The sequence below is a fragment of the Austrofundulus limnaeus genome, unplaced genomic scaffold (genome assembly GCF_001266775.1).
Source record: "Austrofundulus limnaeus strain Quisiro unplaced genomic scaffold, Austrofundulus_limnaeus-1.0 Scaffold131, whole genome shotgun sequence".
NCBI lineage: Eukaryota > Metazoa > Chordata > Actinopteri > Cyprinodontiformes > Rivulidae > Austrofundulus > Austrofundulus limnaeus.
The window spans coordinates 1,362,244-1,364,337 of NW_013952533.1; the positions used below are offsets into that span (position 1 = coordinate 1,362,244).

Consider the following 2,094-nt stretch of genomic DNA (forward strand, 5'->3'; position numbering starts at 1 on the left):
GATATATTTAACTGATATTTTTAATCCAAACAATCAATGATTTATAAAGGTAAATCAGGRAAATTAACAAGCGTGCCCAAACTTTTTCATATGACTGTATGCTCAGCCATGGCATTTGTCTAAACAACACATGCCTTGCATAGAAGTCCAACAACTTAATTAACTTCAGGAAAAAAATGTTCCTCCCAATCACACTCAAGTCAGACTGTGTTTGTRTGTTTGTGTGTGTGCGCTCAACTTCACTCTAGAGCTCAGGCTTCTTTCCTGCTAATAAAACAAAACATTTGGACCTATAGCCAGTTTATGATGCTGGGATTTGCAGGCTCAGCTAGTTCACAGTGGATGTATTCGGGCTAAATAAAAGACTCGCCTCAATTTGAAAAAGAATCACGCTTTATGAAATATTCGTGTGTAAATGTTAGAGTCGAAGCATCGTCATAAAACAGCTGTTCAGATTTTTTCTCATTATAATAATACAATCAAAATTTTAAAAGTTTGTTTTTGTGCTAATAGTTTGTTTCTTTATTAATACATTATTAAAGGGAGTTATGGATACAAAAGAAATACACAATTTTTATTATGTTTATCTGACATTTAAACAGTTTTTGGAATTTAGTGAAGATCTAATGTCACACTACAAATTACAGGCTTTAGAATTTCTGCTAACTTCATACTTGAACTGTTTCCAAAGAAACAGCAAAGAATTTCTGAAAAAGAAAAAAGAGGAAATAGTCGGAAATGTTGTATATCTCAAAACGCATACAACTTTGTTCAAAACTCTAAAAAAGATATATTTCCCCCCCTAATAATTTAACATAAACTTGATGAGGCACATTGAAAACATAAAGAGGAACAGATTAAAATGAAAACATGTCTTTATCTGATTCATATTGTTCAACAGGCTTCTGATTGATTGCATTCATCATGGCTGATTCTTGTTCTCCCATCGATCTCAGTCTGTCCTGTCAATCATGGTTGTCATTCTGTTCACAGGGGAGCGACCTCCCTCCTCCATGGCCCCCTCTGTTCTGAAGTCTCAGTCGAAGATGACTGTGATTGGAGCGTCTGGTGGGGCGTTTATCACCACTGCGATGGCCTCGGTACGTGACTGGGACAATCACACTAAGGGCTCATCACGGTGGTCGTGGCCATCTCTGTCTTCACCAGAATCAGTATACATTTTCTAATCACACTTTTCTCATCTGACAGATTATGATATCTTGTTTTCTGTCCGTTCCAGACTCTCATCAACCACCTTTGGTTTGGAAAGAGTCTTAAAGAGGCGATTAAAGTTCCTGTTGTTTATGTTGACTCTAAAAACACAGTGAAGTTTGAAGCAGGAAGTGATGAGGTAAAACTCAGTATTTGCATTTGTCACACAACACATTATGCTGCTTTTGCCTCATTTGATTTCTCTCTCATCTCCCCTCAGGATGTAATAAAGGCTCTTAAAGCTCGAGGACACAATCTTGAAAAGGCAACAAAATTCTACAACGTGGTTAATGCCGTGGAGAAAGAGGAGGGCTGCATCTGTGCRGAGTCCGACGCCAGAAAACTGGGAGAAGCAGCTGGTTACTGAAAACAGGAGTCAAAGATGCTGGTTATGAAAGCTGCGACAGAAGGCATCGGTCCCGCTGGAATCTCTGAACAAGACAGTGAAAAATTGCAAACAACAAGAGGGCATTTGCAGTAACACGCAGCAGTTAAACACAACGGTCTCTTGAAAGAACTGAGCAACTAAAACATGCTGGATCTTGTAAAAAAATACTTGAGTGGCTGCAGGTTTAGACATGTCTTTATCACGATTTAATTTTATTTTTAGAGAATCTTTCATTTTCAGACCAGAACTCATCAACACTGATTCATAAAAATGAATTGATGTTATTACATATAAATAAAACAAACACAAAAAACATGACAAATAATTTTAATATTATTGAGTCATTTAAATTTGCAACTTTTGTCCTCTGAGTTTAAGATCAACAGACTCTGTGGATTCCTTTAAAGCTCGGTTAAAAACTTACCTTTTTTAAATCTGCATTTGTTTAAATTTGCTCTGTCTATTTTCATTTTATTTTATTTTTGTTTGTGTTT

At 36.4% G+C, this 2,094-nt stretch overlaps 1 protein-coding gene across 1 annotated transcript in view; it reads left to right on the top strand.

The window, feature by feature from the left end:
- ggt5a (gamma-glutamyltransferase 5a) overlaps positions 1-2,094 on the top strand; it is a gene marked incomplete at its 5' end in the record, with an annotated part of 53,601 nt that extends 51,507 nt beyond the window's left edge. Inside the window, 3 exon segments of the mRNA XM_014015589.1 lie at positions 994-1,100; positions 1,241-1,351; positions 1,433-2,094. Of these exon segments, the coding sequence (XP_013871043.1) occupies positions 994-1,100; positions 1,241-1,351; positions 1,433-1,579 (365 nt within the window).